At 46.4% G+C, this 20391-nt stretch overlaps 1 protein-coding gene across 1 annotated transcript; it reads right to left on the bottom strand.

Annotated features, from left to right (window-relative positions):
• Positions 1–92: 92 nt before the first annotated feature.
• On the bottom strand, positions 93–19036 carry LOC308669327 (deoxyribodipyrimidine photo-lyase-like; the record flags this gene model as incomplete). Its single annotated transcript, XM_081329963.1, has 11 exons — positions 93–851; positions 2388–2547; positions 3643–3764; positions 4453–4605; positions 5889–6087; positions 7197–7355; positions 9520–9702; positions 11653–11798; positions 12674–12999; positions 14010–14038; positions 19025–19036. 11 exons carry the CDS (start codon positions 19034–19036, stop codon positions 697–699), a joined length of 1644 nt encoding a protein of 547 aa, XP_081186089.1. The 3' UTR covers positions 93–696.
• Positions 19037–20391: the final 1355 nt, after the last annotated feature.

The following is a 20391-nucleotide window of genomic DNA, read 5'->3' as shown; positions in this document are numbered from 1 at the left end:
ACACCTGGAATACTGCATCCAGTTTTGGTCACCACGATGTAAAAAAGATGTCGAGACTCTAGAAAGAGTACAGAGAAGAGCAACAAAGATGATCGGGGGATTGGAGGCTAAAACATATAGGGAACGGTTGCTGGAATTGGGTATGTGTAGTTTAAGGAAGAGAAGGACCAGGGGGGGACATGATAGCAGCGTTCCAATATCTCAGGGGCTGCCCCAAAGAAGAGGGAGTCAAGCTATTCTCCAAAGCACCTCAAGGCAAAGACAAGAAGCAACAGATGGAAACGGATCAAGGAGAGAAGCAACCTAGAACGAGGAAGAAATTTCCTGACAGTGAGAACAATTAACCAGTGGAACAACCTGCCTCCAGAAGCGGTGAATGCGCCAACACTGGAAGTTTTTAAGAAGAGACTGGCCAGCCATTTGTCTGAAATGGTATAGGGTTTCCTGCCTGAGTAGGGGGTTGGACTAGATGACCTCCAAGGAACTAGAACTCCCCATCTCCTGGTGATTGGCCCATAGTCACCCAGCCGCCTTTCCTGCCTAAGGTGGAACTAGAACTCCCCATCTCCTGGTTTGTAGGCTGTAGATCAAGCTTGCTTTTCCTCCACAACAGTGAGTGACTTTATTGCTCTTGTCCTTTACAAGGAGAGAAGCAGTGGTGGGTTTACCAGCATGGAGGGTGGCCTTCCACCAAGGCTACTGGGTGAAGCGTTGAGGACTATATTTGCGCTCAAACTGGGCAACATCAAATTTCCTCTTGCAACCGGCATAGTTCATATAGCGGATTTTGCCAAAGACGGCCCGTTCAGCCCATCCTTGGTCGTGGATCCCACAGATCGACCACATGCAGCCTGGCAGAGAGAGAGAGAGAGAACGAGAGTTGCCACACTTGGACAAACAAAGGGTCTGGCCTAATCTTATCTCATCCAATCCATAATCTAATATCTAATCTAGAAAGAGCTGTCTGAGTTTAAGTGACACACTCTGTTGAAGTATGGATGCACACACAATCTAATCTAAAATATAATATGAGTTGGAAACGACTAGCACACATGTGCGGGGGAACCTTTACCTTTACCTTTTTAATATAATCTAATGTATAGAGACTGGACAGCCATTTGCCTGAAATGGTATAAGGTTTCCTGCCTGAGCAGGGGGTTGGACTAGATGACCTCCAAGGTCCCTTCCAACTTTATTATTATTATTATAACAGAATAATAGAATGATAGAGCTGGAAGGGACCTTGGAGGTCTTCTAGTCCAACCCCTTGCTCAGGCAAATGGTATTGCAATAATAGTATAGTATGGTATGGTATGGTATATAACAGTATAATATATAATATAGCATAATATATAATGTAGCATAATATTATATCTTATGTTATGTTATGTTATATATAATTAATGTAGTATGATCAATAGTAAAATATGTAATATCTAATAATATAGTACAGTATAATATATAATGTAATATAATATATATAGTATGATCACTATAGTATATAATGTAATATATAACAGCATGATATAATTAATATAGTATGATCAATAGTAAAAATATATATAATATAATGATCGATATAGTATATAATAGTATAGTATAATATAGCATATAATATAATATATAATTAATAGTGTGATCAATAGTAAAATATGTAATATCTAATCTAATCTAATATATAGTATGATCACTATAGTATATAATAGTATAATATATAACAGCATAATATATAATTAATATAGTAGGATCAATAGTAAAATATATATACTGCTCAAAAAAATAAAGGGAACACAAGATAAGACATCCTACTATTAAATACAGTACATTGTGTTGTTTAAGTGTTCCCTTTATTTTTTTGAGCAGTATACTATACTATACTATACTATACTATACTATACTATACTATACTATACTATACTATACTATACTATACTATAATATAATATAATATAATATTAATATAGAAAGATGTATCTGAGTTTAAATAATACATTCTATTGACATATGGATGTACTCAGAATGTAATCTAAAATAATCTAATCTAATCTAATCTAATCTAATCTAGAAAGATCTATCCAAGTTTAAGTAACATACACTGTTGGCGGAGGGATGCCCTAACTACCGTCGATTTCCAATAGGTGCCGAGATCTCAACTCCCCGTCCGATTCCTCGTTGGGAAGTTGTGTGATCCCTCGCCACGAGGCTCAGGAAAGAGGCCTTCAAGTGAAACCCAAAACTCACGAAACTCCACGCGTTACGCGTGTCAATTGGCTGCCCAGGGAGTCCTCGCTTAACGACTGTCCCGTTTAGCAGGGGCGGAGAGAAACCCAAAGGCTAAGTAGACGGTCCTTTCCCTCAGCTCCTTTCCCAGCCGCTCCGTTCCTCACCTACGTAGCCGTTGGGGTCTCGGCCGTCCAATTCGTAGCGGTCATTCAGGTAGATGCTGAACTGCAGGGCCTCCTCTGGGCACCTGGTCCACTCCAAGATCTTCTTGGCCCAATACATCCGGAGGAAGCCGTGCATCTTCCCCTCGTGAACCATCTGGAGCTGAGGTGGAAGGTGGGAAAGAGCTGGTGAATCTCACATTTTCTTGGAGAAAGCTAAGAGTCACTCGGGAACCAAAGTAGAACCACAGCATCCTTGGGGTGGAGGGGCCTTCAAGGTCTTGTAGGCTGACCCCCTACCAGGGCAGGAATCTTCAGATCCTTCCGCCCATCTTTGAAACGCCCATAACCCCATCAGGGTTTAAATTATTCTCCAAAGCACCCGAGGGCAGGACAAAAAAAGCAACGGATGGAAACTAAATCAAGGAGAGGAGCAACCTAGAACTAAGTGGGAAGTTCCTAACAGAACAACAAACCAGTGGAACAGCTTGCCACTAGAAGCTGTCAATGCTCCAGGACTGGAAGTTTTTAAGAAGAGACTGGGAGGAGGGGGAAAATGCAATGAAGGCTACAGAGATAAAGATGGCAGACCATGAGAATCAAGGACGATTCACCAGGTGTCTGACCCGACTCAGAGACATTTTCTTATAACAATATATTTACACCCAAACTGGGCAATGTGACCTGTTCAAGGATGGGAGGGGGGGGAATTCTATATTTTTACTATAGGGGTTTGGCTTGGGGTTTGCCAGAGCTGGTTTTGCTTTCATACTTGCCGAAATGATGTACTCAATAAAGTTTTACATTAAGAGATCGGAATGTCTCAAAGGTGTTTTGCTTGGTTGGGTTCGTCAGTCGGAACTTTGACAGTATACATTGTTCTTCACAGAATTTAGCCTCCAAGCCCTTCAGTTACTCTTCTCTGCACTCTTTTTAATTCCCGAGCAAGAAGGAAGCTGTACACTTATCAAGCACCTTGATAGAGTTCAACTATGCTCCATCCACAGCATTCCCTTCGTCTACTAATCTAGTCACTTGGTCAAAAAAAAAGGAGCAACTCTTGTTTGCCATAACTTATTTTTAACAAACTACTGGAAGGGCTAGGGGAGAAATAAATCAAAGACCACCTGTATTACCATAAAGAGATCTGGCAGAAAGCGTGGCCTCCGAGCATGCAGTCGAAGAAACGCCACAAAGGACTAGTAAAACGCAATTAACCAGGATCTCCCAACCATGTTTCCTCTTGTCTTCCGGCTACCTGAGCAGCGTTCCACAAGGGGTCGTGGGTCTTCCCCTTTTCTAGCTGCTCCAGGGTGTACAGGTAGGGCCTCTTGTCCTTGGCGTGCAGCTTCAGTGTGGTCTTGGCCCAATCATAAGCACCTTTAAAAGATTAGACACCTGTCAGGATGTTGGAGAGCAACCGTCCCAGTTGGAAAGAGGGGTCAAACAGGGAATTAGCCTGGACTCATTACATAAACACAAGAGGAAAAGCTCTCTTCCTCTCCCTCTTTCCTCTTTCCTCTCCCTCCTTCTTTCCCTCTCTCCCTTTCTTTCTCCCTCTTTCCTCTCCCTCCCTCTTTCTCTCTCCCTCTTTCTCTTTCCTCCCTCCCTTTCTTTCTCTCCTTCTCTCTTTCCTCTCCCTCTTTCTCTTTCCTCTTTCTCTTTTTACTCTCCCTCCCTCTTTCTTTCTCTCCCTCTTTCTCTTTCCTCTCCCTCTCCCTCTTTCTCTCTCTCTCTCTCTCTCACACACACACACAAACACACACACACACACACACACACACACACACCAAATGCTTTTGAACTTCCTCTAGCCTTTCCAACACGAAATCTGCCAGTCGGGGAAGATTCCTGTATTATAGGCAAAGAATAATAAAGTAGCCAGTTTGAACTCTACACACGGGGGTCCGGTTATTCATGCCTGACATAACAGTGGCTGCACTCCCACAACCAGCACAGCAGCTTTAAGGACATAGCAGAGGCCTTCCCCCTCAGCCTGTGGATGCTTTGGTTAGGTGTTTGGGGCTACCTCTGTTGCATGGAGCCAGAAGAAGGAGGGCTGTGTTACCTTCCATCTTGTCGTAGTTTGGGTTGTAAAAGCAGAAGTTGTCCGCCAGTTCCCGACGCACCACGGCCTCTTCGATGAAACCTTCCACCGACTCTTTGTACCTGGTGCGGTGTTTGCGGACCTCCAAAATGGCCCGTTGCACAGCAACTTGACCTACGAGGGACATGTCAGAGGTCAGCCATCTACTGACTAGGGTTACCAGCCTCCGGGCTTTAATTTATTATTAAATTTCGTAAGCGCAAGGACCAGTCGTGAGTCATGACCGTTAACGGCATCATTGTAATTTCAGTCACTAACTGAGTGGTCGTAAGTCAAGGACCACCACATTCCTACAGCGTGCTCAACCGCGCCGCCCAACCCATTTTTGTTGGCTGGTAAATTCTCAGAATTGCAATCTAAAAGACATTTACAGAACATCAGATTGGGGAAGACTTCTAGTTCTGGGTTCAAATTCTCTCCCTTCCGCCTAGCCCCCCAACCAATGCGCCAGCTGGGCTTCCAATTCCTTTCCCCTCAACTTACGACCACAATTAAGGATGAAATTTCTGTTGTTCAGTGAGACATTTGTGAAGTGAGTTTTGCCCCATGTTATGACCTGTCTTCCCTGCTCCCTTTGGTAAGTGAATCACTGCAGCTGATAAGTTAGTAGCCCGGTTGTTAAGTGAATCAGGGTTCCCCCTCAGAAGGTCGCAAAAGGGGGTCACAGGATCCTAGGACACTGCGACCGTCATAAGTGGGAGTCAGTTGTGTTAGGCATATGGTGTTAGCCTACAATGTTGGGTTGAAAATATATTAACCATGATGTTATGTCTTTAAGATGTTAATTGGCCAATGGGTGTGTAAGTGTTCTCATGGCCATAAGAGGGAGCTAGTAACGTAGCTTCTCTCTCTCTGAATTCACTGCTCTCTACTATTACTGTTTTTGCTCTGTTACCTGAACTGTGTATTGACCTCTGGACCGGTAAGAAGACTTTGTATTTTGGATTGCTACTTGGACTGTTTATTTTTGACTGTGCATTTTTGTTTTTACACCACCTTCAAGTAAACTACTTTTTGCTTTTACAACTCAGTGTACTCTTGTGTGACTTTTACTACTCTCAGTACCCTTCCTTGTCTGTGCAACTCTTTGGTAGCACAAGGAGACCTCTGCACAACAAATTCCTTAACACGTTGCCAAGCGTCTGAATTTCGAACCCATGATCCTGAGGATGCTGCCAAGGTTGGAACTGTGAAAAACGGTGATAGGTCACATTTTTCAGTGCCGTTGTAACTTGGAAGGGTCACTCAATGAACTGTCGTAAGTCGAGGACTGCCCGTACCACTTCAGACAAGGGGCTGCCCAGACTCTTCTTGAAAACCTCCAGGGATGGAGCAGCCACAACTTCTGGTGGCCAGTAGTTCCGCTGGCGAATCGTTCTAACTATACCTGCACTTACCAAAGTGGAACCAGGGCGAAAGGTTGCTCAGGGCCGGCCGGTTGGGATTGTTCCGGTCGGAGCCGAAGAACTTCAGCCTGTCTTTTACGAATTCTTCGAGGATCTTCAAACCAGAGGCGGATCCCGGCCTGGCCCACTCCACCTCCTTCACGGAGCGATCCACTTGCAGGCTGGAGTAGCAAGCCTCCCAGTTGATGGGCTGCAGGATTTCAAGCAGAGCAAAGATGCCGGTTGGCAGCAAGGAAAGAGACAGTGGATAGCAGGAAATTTGGGTGGTCCCTAACGCTCCTGTTGGGCTCTAAAGACCAGGTCCACACGAGAAAGTTCAATTTTTTACTGCTAAAAGCCTATGCGCAGGAATCTTCTCAACTTGGTGATTGGTGCCTGCTTGGTGTGTTAGATAAGGGTCGATGGAACTCAAAAGGGGTGGGACTTAATTTGCTTGTGACTATGTAGGGATTCTATGCTGATTCCTCTTTTGACTCCATCCCCAGATTCTGCTGCTCCTTCTCCTACACATTTCCGTCTTCTCCTTCCCCATCTCCCCCGCCCTCTCTCCTTCCTTCCTTCCTTCCTTTCTTTGTTCCTTCCTCCCTCCCTCCCTTCCAAAATAATAAACAAATAAATAGATTAACAAGAAAACAAATAACAAATAAACCCCTAAGGGCAGACTCAATGGACCACTAGGCCTTTGTCTACCATCATTTTTATTTTATTTTATTTATTTATTTTAATTTCATTTATATCCCGCCCTTCTACGAAGACTCAGGGCGGCTTACAAGCTTAGCAGTAGCCTTCATGCTTGTTAGGGCTTTCACACACACACCCCAAGCGGCATTATTACAAAGTCAGCTTAATTGCCCCCAACAATCTGGGTCCTCATTTTACCTACCTCGGAAGGACGGAAGGCTGAGTCAACCTTGAGCCTGGTGGGACTCGAACCTGCACTAATTGCAGGCAGCTGGTGTTACTTAAGGAGGCATTAGCCCACTGCTCCACCAAGGCTCCAAACATTTTCCATGTTTGTAGGAATCTCATCCAGATCCAGAGATCTCACTTGCTAGAAATCACGACTAGCTTATCGGGGACAAGCGGAGGACGATGGGAATTGTAGTGTAACTCAGCTGGAAGGTCATTTTAGAATGCAACCTACGGTAGAATGCTAGGAAATTTTGGGGACTTGAAAAGAGGCGGACTTCAACTCCCAGAATTCTGGGAGTTGAAGTCCGCCCGTCTTCAAGTTCCCCCCAGGTTAGGAAACGCTGCCCTAGAGATTGCTCGATCCAGCCCCACAGCCACCCCCATCACCTCTGCCGGAAGCCCAGCAGCGAAAGGGTGTTTGATTAGAGGCGGAAATTCGGTCAGGAACTCAGCCAGTCGGTCCTGGATCTTCCGGCGAATCGTCCTGGCCCCGTATTCCTGCTTCTCCGAGGCAACCCAGCACGGGACAATATTGTGGGCGTCCACCTGGGGACGAAAAGCGAGAAAGGCGTTCACAATCAAAAGGCGAGGGAGTAAGAACATTGTAGGAAAACCTCGGTTTCTTCTAGAGTTCGTTGGAAATTAGAGGTGTCTGCTTATTTATTTATTTTTTTTTGCTAGATTTATGTTTTCCGCCGAACTGGGAAAAATCCAGTTGGGCAGAATGGATCCCGTTGGACCAACCTGCCATATTTTTAACCCACTCGATTTAAGAAAATACCTTTGAGTGGTATATAATTGGATAGAAAAGAGCTGGAAGGGACCTCGGAGGTCATCTAGACCAGGGCATTTCAACCAGTGGCACGGGTACCACCTGTGGTAGATGGGCGCCTGGCAGGTGGTACGCAACCATCCTAGAGAAGTGGCAGTGGGGGAGGGGGATGAGCTGAACCGGTGGCAGCACCGCACAAGCCTGAGCGAGAGACGGCTGGAGCTGCAGGGCTGTCGCGGTATGTCCTCCAGACGGACACGCATGCAAGCAGCCACACATGGCTGCCCCTTGACTTTTTTGCCCCAATAAATTTGGGGTGCCAAAGATGCTTTTTCAGGAGACAACTGTTTTTTAAATAATAATAATAATAATAATACAGTTGGAAGGGACCTTGGAGGTCATCTAGTCCAACCCCCCTGCTCAGGCAGGAAACCTTATACCATTTTGGACAAATGGCTGTGCGGTCTCTTCTTAAAAACTTCCAGTGTTGGAGCATTCACCACTTCTGGAGGCAGGTTGTTCCACCGGTTAATTGTTCTCACTGTCAGGAAGTTTCTCCTTAGTTCTAGGTTGCTTCTCTCCTTGATTGGTTTCCATCCGTTGCTTCTTGTGGTGCCTTCGGGTGCTTTGGAGAATAGCTTGACTCCCTCTTCTTTGGGGCAGCCCCTGAGAGATTGGAAGACTGCTCTCATGTCCCCCCCTCGTCCTTCTCTTCTCTTTTCTTTGAAGACGTTTCACTTCTCCTCCAAGAAGCTTCCTCAGCTCTGACCAGATGGTGGGGAAGAGAAGGATTTATACTGCTTGCAGACAGCTGGTCATTTGCATTCTTTCAGAGAGTCCTTAAGGCCACCTGGAGGTCATCTAGGTATGTCAAAATTGAGCAGCCCTCTCTCAACAGAGGGGGAGGGATACGACACCATCTGTCTCCAGTCCTTTCAGCAGTCCCAGGAAGGCTTCCCACCCATTTGCACCATTCAGGTGACCCTGAGGACACAGATAAACCTCCAAGTGGCCTCAAGGACTCTCTAAAGGATGCAAATGACCTATTGGAAAAAGGAAGAATTAGCAGTGTTTCAATCTCTCAGGGGCTGCCCCAAAGAAGAGGGAGTCAAGCTATTCTCCAAAGCAGCTGAAGGCAGAAGAAGAAGCAACAGATGGAAAGTAATCAAGAAGAGAAGCAATCTAGAACTGAGGAGAAACTTCCTGACAGTGAGAACAATTAACCAGTGGAACAACCTGCCTCCAGAAGTTGTGAATGCTCCAACACTGGAAGTTTTTAAGAAGAGACCGGACAGCCATTTGTCCGAAATGGTGTAGGGTTTCCTGCCTGAGCAAGGGGTTGGACTAGATGACCTCCAAGGTCCCTTCTAACATCATCATCATCATCATCATTATTATTTTGTTGTTATTATTATTGTTATTATTATCAGAGCAAGAAATAATTAAAAAAATATTCGAATGTGCAGAAATGGACAGACTTACTATGAGGTTGAAAGAAAAAGAAGGAACAGAATACTATCAGACTTGGCATTTGTTTTATCAATGGCTGGAGAAAAGAATAAAGGATTAGGAATTAAATTTGCATTAGTGAATGATAAACTCAGACAACCCCTTGTTGAATAAGTAATATTGAACTGTATGGGAAAAAATAATAGAAAGCTTACAAAAATAAATCAATAAATGAAAGAAAGCAAATATAAATCCTTCTATCCTCCATCATTCAGTCAGAACTGAGGAAGCTTCTTGGAGGAGAAGCGAAACGTCTTCAAGGAAAATCAAAGTCCAGCTGCCTTTTAGGAAAAGCTCCTGTGGGACAACCATGAGCTGGGTGACTGAGAATCTCCCTAGACATTTAAATTTGGGGTCAGATTTCCTTCAGACTTCCCCCCCAAAACTGGTCTCTCCTACCCCGGGGCGATTCCAGCCCCAACCTGGCACCTGAGCAAGGGGCACATCGCTCGGAAGCTGTTCCTGGACATCTCGAACCCACTGCAGGGGAACGCGGAGCGGGGAGAAATCCGTCACCACCCCGCCGATGCCGTGCTCGGTCACAAAGTGGGGCAGCCTGTCTTTGGCGAAACCGATCAGCAAATGGAAAGGTATGTCGAGCATCCGGCACTCCTGGAAAATTGAAAAAACAACAACAACAACAACAGCAAAGTGTTGATCATCAACACAACACCCTGTGTGGACACAACAAGGAGAGCTTCTGGTCAGGCAAGAGCAGGCAGAATGTAGAGATAATGGCCGACTTATGACCGTTCGTTTGAGCATCATAATGGTTCAAAGTTACGACAGACATGTAAAAATACTCGCCCTTATGACCGACGCACCCTCCCTGTGGTCTCGTGATCTCAACTTCCAGCTATTCGTTTAGCGACCATGGCACTTAGGACTGGTTTTTCACACCTGTGACCATTGCAGCACCCCCGTGATCATGTGATCAAAATTCAGAGGCTTGGCAACTGGCATGTACTTATGACGGTTGCAGTGTCCCGGGGTCATGTGATCACCGTTTGTGACCTTCCCACCTGGCTACTGACAAGCAAGGTTAGTGGGGGAAGCCAGATTCATTTTACAACCAAGTGATTCGTTTAACACAGGGGTCTTCAAACTTGGCCGTTTTATGACTTGCGGACTTCAACTCCCAGAATTCCTCAGCCAGCGTGGGGGAACTATGGCCCCTTCATGACTTGCAGACTTCAACTCCCACAATTCGTCAGCCAGCAAGGGGAATTATGGCCCCTTCATGGCTTGCGGATTTCAACTCCCAGAATTCCTCAGCCAGTGTGGGGGAACTATGGCCCCTTCATGACTTGCAGACTTCAACTCCCAGAATTCCTCAGCCAGCGTGGGGGAACTATGGCCCCTTCATGACTTGCGGACTTCAACTCCCAGAATTCCTCAGCCAGCGTGGGGGAACTATGGCCCCTTCATGACTTGCGGACTTCAACTCCCAGAATTCCTCAGCCAGCGTGGGGGAACTATGGCCCCTTCATGACTTGCGGACTTCACCTCCCAGAATTCCTCAGCCAGCGTGGGGGAACTATGGCCCCTTCATGACTTGCGGACTTCAACTCCCAGAATTCCTCAGCCAGCGTGGGGGAACTATGGCCCCTTCATGACTCGCGGACTTCAACTCCCAGAATTCCTCAGCCAGCGTGGGGGAACTATGGCCCCTTCATGACTCGTGGACTTCAACTCCCAGAATTCCTGAGCCAGCGTGGGGGAACTATGGCCCCTTCATGACTTGTGGACTTCACCTCCCAGAATTCCTCAGCCAGCGTGGGGGAACTATGGCCCCTTCATGACTTGCGGACTTCACCTCCCAGAACTCCTCAGCCAGCATGCCTGGCTGAGGAATTCTGGGAATTGAAGTCCACAAGTCATAAAAGGGCCAAGTTTGAAGACCCCTGGCTTAACAGCTGCAGTGATTTAGTTAACAACTGTGGCAAAAAAGGTGGTAAAATGGGACAAAATTCACTTAACAATTGTCCTCCTTAGCAATAGAAATTTTGCGCTTAGTTGTGCTCATGAGGCAACACTGGCTGGGGAATTCTGGGAGTTGAAGTCCACCCATCTTCCAGTTGCCAAGATTGAGAAACACCATTTGTACAGGTAGTCCTCAACTGACAACTCTTCATTCAGAGACCGTTCAAAGTGGCAACCCGACTTATGGCCCTTTTTCACACTTACGACCGTGGCAGCATTCCCGTGGTCACGTGTTCAAAATTCAGATGCTTGGCAACTGACATGTACTTAGGAAATTGCAGCGTCTCGGGGTCATGTCATCCCCCTTTTGTGACCTTCTAACCAGCAGAGTCAATGGGGGCATCCCATTAACTGTCGTAGTGATTCACTTAACAACTGTGGCAAGCAAGCTCGTAAACTGGGGCAAAACTCAACAAACGTCTCTCTTAGCAACAGAAATTTTGGGCTCAGTTGTGGTCATAAATTGAAAATTATGCCCTTCTCTTGCTTTTTTGCTTTGAATCCAGGGAGGGGGGGAGAGCAGCTAAGTCTCTCCCCTCCCTGTGCCCGCGATGCCGCCTCCACACACGGTGCCAATACCTCAGCAACTTCCTCCAGGCCTCTGAGCATAAATCCAAAATGGCGGATGGTGGCATCCAGGAACTTGGGCACCAGGCAGAAGCAGACGTGCAGCGGAAGACGCTGTTTTAAGGCCAGGCGCTGGGCGTAAAGGAAGGCCCAATTATCTGCAAGGAAGGGGCACAAGTGAGAACCGTCGTAGCTGCGAGACACCAGCAAAAGAGCAGACATGTCTGCCGGAAAGGGTCAAAAAAAGTCGAAATGGCCACCGCCCTCGTGGGAGCAAAGCATTCTTGTGTCTTGTTCATGTGTCTCAGCTGCATCAAGACATGAATACGGATGGCACAGTCTCCGCAAATCAGGCCCGGTTAGTCCTTGGATGGGAGACCACCAGGAAATCTCCAGTTGCAGGTTCAATTAGAAAGCGGAGACAACATTGCCTAAGAGTGGGGCAAATGCAGTTCTACGAATTTAGTTTTCACTTTGTCTCTGTCTGGATTAATATAGGGCAGGGGTAGGCGACCTTGGCTCTTTTAGGACTCGTGGACTTCAACTCCCAGAATTCCTGAGCCAGCCATGCTGAGGGGAAAGGGAGTTTCCAAGCTGAGCCATGCTGGCTCAGGAATTCTGGGAGTTGAAGTCTGCAAGTCATGAAGGGGCCATAGTTCCCCCATGCTGGCTCAGGAATTCTGGGAGTTGGAAGTCCACGACTCATAAAACAGTCAAAGTTGCCTACCCCTGATATAAGGCAATGTTTCTCAATCTCAGCAACTTTAAGATGGGTGGACTTCAACTCCCAGAATACCATAGCTGGCGTTTCTGGCTGGGGAATTTTGGGAGTTGAAGTCCCCCATCTGTCTTCAAGTTGCTAAGGTGATAAACAGTGATATAGGGTGTCAATTCAGCTGACATCTCTTGAGGGTTCAGTTTAATTGAGGAAAGGGGTTGACCCGGTTGTGTGAACCCAACTTCAACCTGTCCTGCAGTCAGGAGCAGGACCAATCTCCCTGCACTTTTCGCCAAGCGGGATCTGTGATCTCACCTTGAACCCTCTGATCGCGGGACATCCAGTACAAGATCCCCTGAGCCCCCTCTTTCAGCTCGGGAACTCGAGAGATCAACCGGACCCGTTTCTTGTTGTATGGGAACTCTGCGACCGACAGCCCTGTGCTCATGCGGGCTTCCTTCACTGTCTCAGCCAAGCTTTGGGTTCGAGGATCTTCCTGGGATTTAAACTTCTTCGTTCCGGACAAGGCCTCCGTGTCAGCAGGCTCCGGTTTTCTGCCTCCCTCCAAGCTGTCGGACGAGGACATGACTGGCCCCGGCTTCCTCTTCTTCGGAGACATGGCCACGAGTTCAAGAACAGGTCTTTGCAAAAAAAGGGACAGCACATTGATGGAGACGCACGAAAAAAGCACCTGTTTAGATCAGACCAAAATCTAGCTGAGTTTCCAACGAGCAGTGTCCCAATCTCTCAGGGGCTGCCCCAAAGAAGAGGGAGTCAAGCTCTTCTCCAAAGCGCCCGAAGGCAGGAGAACAAGCAACAGATGGAAATTAATCAAGGAGAGAAGCAACCTAGAACTAAGGAGGAATTTCCTGAAAGTGAGAACAATTAACCAGTGGAACTCCTTGCCTCCAGAAGCGGTGAATGCTCCAACACTGGAAGTTTTCAAGAAGAGACTGGACAGCCATTTGTCCGAAATGGTATAGGGTTTCCTGCCTGAGCAGGGGGTTGGACTAGATGACCTCCAAGGTCCCTTCCAACTTTATTATTATTTTTATTATTATAAATGAGATCCCTATGGGGAACAAGACCTAAAGATATCAGCAGGCTGTTTAAAGCCACCCTTCCTCCGGATGGATCTGCTAGGTAGCTAGACCATCATGCGGCTGCGGGGGATGATGGGTGTGGCAGCCACTACGTTGGGCAAGTCGAGCTCCGCTGCAGTTTGCAGCACCAATGGATGCGAGCCTTCAAAAAGCTCAGGAATTTGCCCTTAGGGGCAGCGTGTTTTTTTTCCAAACTCGGCAACTTTAAGACGGGTGGACTCCAATTCCCAGAATTCCTCAGCCAGCATAGCTGGCTGAGCAATTCTGGGAGTTGTAGTCCACGCGTCTTAATAAGTTCCCGAATTTGAGAAACGCTGCCTTCCAACCTCGATGGCTGGAAAACGTTATAAAGAAGGAAAAGAAAGAAAGCGAACTACAGAGCCCATCCTCCCCTGACCGTGCAAAAAAAAAAAAAAGCAATCCCGGCCACTCCAGCTTCTGTCCTACAACAACCTTGCAAAGCAGGCCAGGGAGGACTTCATTTGGCGCTCAGCAGACGAGGCAGCGAAGCGGAGCCCGGCAAGCGGGGGAAAAACCCGATCACTCACCCGGGGATCCACACTCGATCTTCAGCCAGCTAACAGGGCGCTGGATCCGCTTACACAACGCCGGGCGGCCCCTGGGCGGGGAAAGAGGCGGAGCCTCACCGCCACGCCCCGCCCCCCCCCCCGCCCCGCCCCGCCCCGCCCCGCTGATGGCGGGTTTTTTTTTTGTGAATGAACTCCGGCGAGGATGGAACGTTGATACTTCTAATCTCTGACGTCACTTGTTTAGATCGGCCGGCACGTGGCGGGAGATGCTTTCGCCGCTTGGTTTCGCTTAAGATCGCGCAGCGCGATCCGGGAATCCCTTTCGGCCAGGGCTTCTTCACTTTCTAGCTAGGCCGCGCTGAGCGCCTCCCGGGTTGCCGAGCTAAGCAGGGGCGGGAGACCACCAGGAAATCCCGGGGGCTGCGGATGGAGCTGGGAGCTGACGATTGGCATTGTTTTGCAAGACGGATTTTTAGAATCAGAAGAGAGCTGGGAGGGTACCCTGGAGGTCTTCTAGTCCAGCCCCCTTCTCAAGCAGGAGATCCTGTTTAACATGTCAGACAAGCGAGACTGTCGGGTCTCTTCTTAAAAACCTCCAGTGATGGAGCACCCACAACTTCTGGTGGCAAGTTGTTCCACTGGTTAATTGGACTTGATGTTAGGAAGTTTCTCCTTAATTCCAGGTTGCTTCTCCTTAATTAGTTTCCATCCATTTGGGGGCAGGTCTTTGTAGTCACCAGAAGACTGAGCGAAACTTGACAAGACATGAATGCTGTCTCTGTCTCTCTCTCTGTGTGTTTGTGTGTGTGTGTGTGTGTGTGTGTGTTAATTGTTCTCACTGCCAGGAAATTTCTCCTTAGTTCTAGGTTGGTTCTCTCCTTGATGAGTTTCCATCCGTTGCTTCTTGTCCTGCCTTCAGGGGCTTTGGAGAATAGCTTGACTCCCTCTTCTTTGGGGCAGCCCCTGAAATACTGGAAGACTGCTCTCCTGTCCCCCCTCGTCCTTCTCGTCATTAAACAAGACATACCGAATTCCAACCACCGTTCCTTGTAGGTTTTAGCCTCCAGTCCCCTGATCATCTTTGTTGCTCTTCTCTGCACTCTTTCTAGAGTCTCAACAACTTTTTTTTTACATTGTGGTGACCACAACTGGATGCAGTATTCCAAGTGTGGCCTTACCAAGGCCTTGTAAAGTAGTATTAATAGCTATAAGTCAAGGACTACTGTAACTCCATTTGCAGTAGAGCAGAGGTCCTCAACCTTTTGGGCACCAGGGACCGGTTCTGTGGAGAGAGGTTTTTCCGCAGACCGGAGGGGGTGTAGTTTTGTATGCTGCCTGCATCCCGCGGACACCACTGGATGACCTCGCCAGGGCTCGCTGCCTTGGAAGAGTGAGGAAAATTCTCAGGGATGACTCACACCCTGGATGGTATCTCTTTACTCTCCTACCTTCCAGTAGGAGATACAGGAGTATAGCCAGCCGTCCCAACAGGCTGAAGAACAGCTTTTATCCATGGGCTGTTAGGCTCTTGAACGGGCAATAATTTTATAAACTTTATGCATGATTGACTTGCGAGGCCGGTGCGTTGTGCAATTAGCTCACATGGTGTAATAAGATGGAGGGTTTGTTGACACTGTGAGTTGGGGGTGGGGGCACGAAGGGAGGCTCAGCCAATCTCAATGTATACGTGGTTGTACTTTGACAATAAAGGTTCATTCATTGTGCGGACCGGTTGCTGGCAGGCTGCGGCCCGGTACCGGTCCACAGCCTGGGGGTTGGGGACCCCTGTAGTAGAGGGCTGGTGTTGGATACCTGTCCTGTCAACTTTGCTTTCACTTGGGGGTCATGTGAATGCAGAATTCACATCCAGCAATATTGTCACTCTCTCTCTCACACACACACACCCAGAAGGCTCACAACTGCAGCTAGTTTGGCACCAAATTGGCTTGTTCCACAGAGAAGAAATATGTGTTAATTTTTCTAAATCTACATTTGTTGTTGGTGAGATCAGGAAAAGCAAAGTGTCAGAGAGGAGGAAGGGAACCCCACCAGCTGATGGAATGAGGAAACATCAACGGAGCTTTTGTTCACGAACGTGAAAGGTATCAGAAGGAAATGAGACTCTAAAAATGAACCGAGGAGGGGAAAACCCGGCCTTGATTCCCCTTACTGACTGAACAGCCAAAAATAATACAGTCTTGGAATGGAATGATTGAAAGCCGCTCTAGAGGTCATCTCGTCCAACCCCTTTCCCAGTGCTACCTAACACTATAGCATCCCTGCCACAGAATACCTCTAGCCAAAGAGACCCACTCCTCTGCTGAGAAAAAATTATGGGAATGCTGTGACAGTCATAAATAGATTCTCCTGCTTGAGTAGGGGGCTGGACTAGAAGACCTCCAAGGGCCCTTCCAGATTGTAGTCTAGTCTAGTGTAGTCTATCTGTAATTCTGTTCTATTCTATTTTGTAATTCTATTTATTTATTCTATTCTGCTCTGTAATTCTATTCTATTCTATTCTATTCTATTCTATTCTATTCTATTCTATTCTATTCTATTCTATTCTATTCTACAATCTGTCTTATTCTATTCTATTCTATTCTATTCTATTCTATTCTATTCTATTCTATTCTATTCTATTCTATTCTATTCTATTCTACAATCTGTCCTATTCTATTCTATTCTTATTCTATTCTACAATCTGTTCTATTCTATTCTATTCTATTCTATTCTATTCTATTCTATTCTATTCTATTCTATTCTATTCTATTCTATTCTATTCTATTCTATTCTTATTCTGTTCTATTCTATTCTATTCTATTCTATTCTTATTCTGTTCTACAATCTGTCCTATTGTATTGTATTGTATTGTATTGTATTGTATTGTATTGTATTGTATTGTATTCTATTCTATTCTATTCTATTCTATTCTATTCTATTCTATTCTATTCTATTCTATTCTATTCTATTCTATTCTATTCTATTCTATTCTATTCTATTCTATTCTATTATTTTCTATCAAAAATTCAAGGACCGGCTAGTTGTGGGTTGTCTTGTGTAACAACACCATTTTCACCCATGTCAGGTAAAAAGTAGGAGACACGTTCAGCTTGGTGAGCGTTAACCTTGATCAGGGTTTTTATTTATTTATTTGCATCTTTTGGTGGTATGGACCCATCCTATGTGGTTAGTTGATGATTCTGTGTATGGTACACCTCCGGAAAAACCCGTTACTGTGTTCAGTGTGTTTGCCAATCCCATCCTTTTATTATCAGCTGCTTCTGCAATTCTTGCTCTTTACAAAAACATCAAGAGATTCTGAAAGATAAAGTTGTTGCAGAGAGGGGGGGGAGGAAAGAAAGAGGGAGGGAGAGAAAGGAAGAGAGAAAGAAAGGGAGAGGACAGGGAGAAAGGGAAAGGAAAGAGAGAAAGAGGAAAGAGAGAGAAAGAGAGGGAGAGGGAGATGAAAGGAAGAAAGAGAGAGGGAGGAAGAGGAAAGAGAGAGAGAGATTTTCTTGTGTCCTTGACAATTGGGACCAGAATTTCTGTTGTTAAGCGAGGCTGTCGTTAAGTGAGCCACACACCTGATTTTACAACCTCGCTTTTCGTCATGGTTGCTAAGCACGTCGCTACAGTCGTTAAGTGAATCGCACGGCCGTTAAGTGAATCCAGCTTCTCCCTTCCCCCCCTTGATCTCCCTTGGCAGAAGCCTAGCTGGGAAAGTCGCAAATTGGGGATCGCAGGGCTAGGAGGATGCTGTGACCGTCATAAATGTGAGGACTTTAAGTCTAGCTCTGAACAGTCACGAAACAAATGGCCGTAAGCCGAGGAGACTCTCTGTGGTTTCATTGATTTGGGCTAGGTAGGATATGTGAACTTCGCAAATCGTGGTACGGTGCCAGCAACTGTGAATTACACAACAAAACCACAAAGGTTTTAAGATGACGTCCCCTGCATTTCCCAGGGGTTTGTGGCTGCCCCCCCACCCGCCCGCCCCATCCGACAGTTACCTACTCACATCTTGGGCAGAAACAAAAGGTAAACATCAAGATCAACCCAACGAAGAAGACAGGCTTGTCCAGAGAACTCCTCCCTGCCTTGTCAACTGGATCAACCAGGAAACCATCGCAGATTTAAGAGATCTTCAATTTGCTACTTTATTTTGCTCTCATGCTGGCTTCAGGCTATTGAGATCCTGGTGGACAGCAGAACAGCCTTAAAATCTGCCTGAAATGGCCCTTGGATATTTTCCAGTGGTCCCCATTTTACTCTTACTGGAATCTGCCAAGATCACTGGTAAGTGTGCCAGAGAAAAAAAGAAAGAAAGAAAGAAAGAAAGAAAGAAAGAAAGAAAGAAAGAAAGAAAGAAAGAAAGAAAGAAAGAAAGAAAGAAAGAAAGGAAAAAGAAAGAAAGAAAGAAAGAGAAAGAGAAAAAAGGGAAAGAGAAAGGAAAGAAAGGGAGGAAGAAAGAAAGAAAGGAAAGAGATAAAGAAAAGAAAGAAAGAAAGAAAAAGAAATAGAAAAAAAGAAAGGAAGGTAAGAAGGAACAAAGGAAAAGAAAGGAAGGGAAGAGGCAAAGAAGGAAGGGAGGGAGGGAGACAGAGAAAGGGAGGAAGGAGGAGGAGAGAGAGAGGGAGAGAAAGAGGGAAAGGGGGAGGGGGGGGGAAAGAGATGTAAAGATGGATGTCCCTTTGAAATTAGAATTTTTTTATGATGGATCAATAGAACGGAGGCATGTAAAAACGAGTAAGAAAAAAGTAAGATTTTTTTTAAAAAAGGAATGGACGGAGTTTTTGAACCTGAACATTATGGTTATTCTAAAATCTCATTTAGGTTTTTAAGCTAGAGACTATTTTTACAATCCTGTTTGATAATGATGGCTAATTCCTTTCGAATCCATGACCAATCGAATGGTTCAAGAGTACAGAACTACCGCACACGTGGTTAGACTTAAAATTAGATAACGGTTATGCGTTCTTTCGTGGTAAGAGACTAGAAGCGTCCCATCATTCTGTCGTACGGTGGGAACCTACCCTGGAGGTCATGTAGTCCAACCCCCCTGCTCAGGCAGGAGACCCTATGCCATTTCAGACCAGTGGCTGTCCAGTCTCTTCTTCAAAACCTCCAGTGTTGGAGCACCCTCAACGTCGGGAGGCAAGCTGTTCAGTTCACTAATTCCCTGATTATATAATTGCATCTGCATTTAGGAACGTTGGAAGTTGCCTTGCATTTTAAAATTGGTTTGAAATATAAAAACAAAACGGAGAGCTGCAATGGGTTTGGGTGCGATGCGCTACGGAATCCGTCAGCTTCTCAACTTGTTTCTTCAGCTATAAGACGGCCTTTGTGTAGACTGCAAATCAAGCCTAAAAATACAGAGTCCCCAATTTACTAACGGGTGGTGGTGACGGTGGTGCTAGACCAGGGGGTAGGCAACCTTGGCTCTTTTATGACTGGTGGACTTCAACTCCCAGAATTCCTCAGCCAGCCACGCTGAGGGAAAAGGGAGAGGTTTCCAAGCTGAGCCATGCTGCCTGAGGAATTCTGGGAGTTGAAGTCCACCAGTCATAAAAGAGCCAGGGTTGCCTACCCCTGGCCTAGGCCTAGGCTGCTTTATGATTGGTGGACTTCAACTCCCAGAATTCCTGAGCCAGCCACACTGAGGGGAAAGGGAGAGGTTTCCAAGCTGAGCCATGCTGGCTCAGGAATTCTGGGAGTTGAAGTCCACCAGTCATAAAAGAGCCAAGTTTGCCTACCCCTGGCCTAGGCTGCTTTATGACTCATGGAATTTAACTCCCTGAATTCCTGAGCCAGCCATGCTGAGGAGAAATGGAGAGGTTTCCATGCTGAGCCATGCCGGCTCAGGAGTTCTGGGAGTTGTAGTCCACGAGTCATAAAAGAGCCAAGGTTGCCTACCCCTGACCTATATCATTCTGGACAAATGGCTGTCCAATCTTTTCTTAAAAGCCTCCAGTGATGGAACAGCCACAGCCTCTGGAGACCAGCCCTTCCATTGATTAATTGTTGGTCAACACAAGAATTGGTCAACATGAGGGTTGGTCAACACAAAAGTGACCTGTCTCCTTTCTTTTCAGGAGAAGCCACAACCCAGGTCACAACTTTTCCTCCAACTAGTGTGCCCACGTCAGAGCCACATCATTTCACCTCCGTGTCTGACACCACTGGTGGCATGGAAACTACCACACCAGCAGTGGGGACCACAAAGTTCCTACCCTCTTCCATGGCTCTTCTCTCTGACCCGAACCATCCGTGGAGCACCCTTGGAGAAAAGAGTACCCCAGATGACACTGCGGTTTCCTCTCTTGCAGTGACCTCCATCCCCAGTGCTACTTTTGGGGGTCCTTCAAAAGAAGGGGTGAGTCTCCCATCGGAGTCAACC

This window comes from Vipera berus (assembly GCF_964194415.1).
Source record: "Vipera berus genome assembly, chromosome: 5".
Taxonomy (NCBI): Eukaryota; Metazoa; Chordata; class Lepidosauria; order Squamata; family Viperidae; genus Vipera; species Vipera berus.
The sequence above is the reverse complement of the archived record's forward strand: the minus strand, read 5'-3'. Positions and strand labels throughout refer to the sequence as shown.